At 74.3% G+C, this 253-nt stretch overlaps 1 protein-coding gene across 1 annotated transcript in view; it reads right to left on the bottom strand.

The window, feature by feature from the left end:
- Positions 1-85: 85 nt before the first annotated feature.
- MNEG_0623 (hypothetical protein) overlaps positions 86-253 on the bottom strand; it is a gene marked incomplete at both ends in the record, with an annotated part of 1,589 nt that continues 1,421 nt past the window's right edge. Inside the window, one exon of the mRNA XM_014050901.1 lies at positions 86-205. Coding sequence (XP_013906355.1) covers positions 86-205 — 120 coding nt within the window. The remainder of the gene's footprint in view (positions 206-253) is intronic.

Genomic DNA, 253 nt, shown 5'->3' with positions numbered 1-253 from the left:
GCCCAAGTGGATGGCTGCTGCGGTTGGCTGGGGGAGGGTGCTGCCTCTGCAGGTGGCGCTGCCGCTGCTGCCGGGGCCGCCGCAGCTAGCGCTGCTGCCTGCTCAACCGGCTTCTTTTTTGGCTGCTGCTGCTGCTGCTGCTGCTGCTGCTGCTGTAGGGGCTCCTGCACTGCTGCGGGGGCTGCTGCGGGCGCCGGCGAGGCCGCTGCGGGCGGCGCCACAGACGCGGGCGCAGCCGCTGCAGGCGCCGGCG

Source organism: Monoraphidium neglectum (genome assembly GCF_000611645.1).
Source record: "Monoraphidium neglectum strain SAG 48.87 unplaced genomic scaffold scaffold00053, whole genome shotgun sequence".
NCBI classification, from domain to species: domain Eukaryota; kingdom Viridiplantae; phylum Chlorophyta; class Chlorophyceae; order Sphaeropleales; family Selenastraceae; genus Monoraphidium; species Monoraphidium neglectum.
Note: the sequence above shows the minus strand (reverse complement) of the source record. Positions and strands in the feature narration are given on the sequence as shown.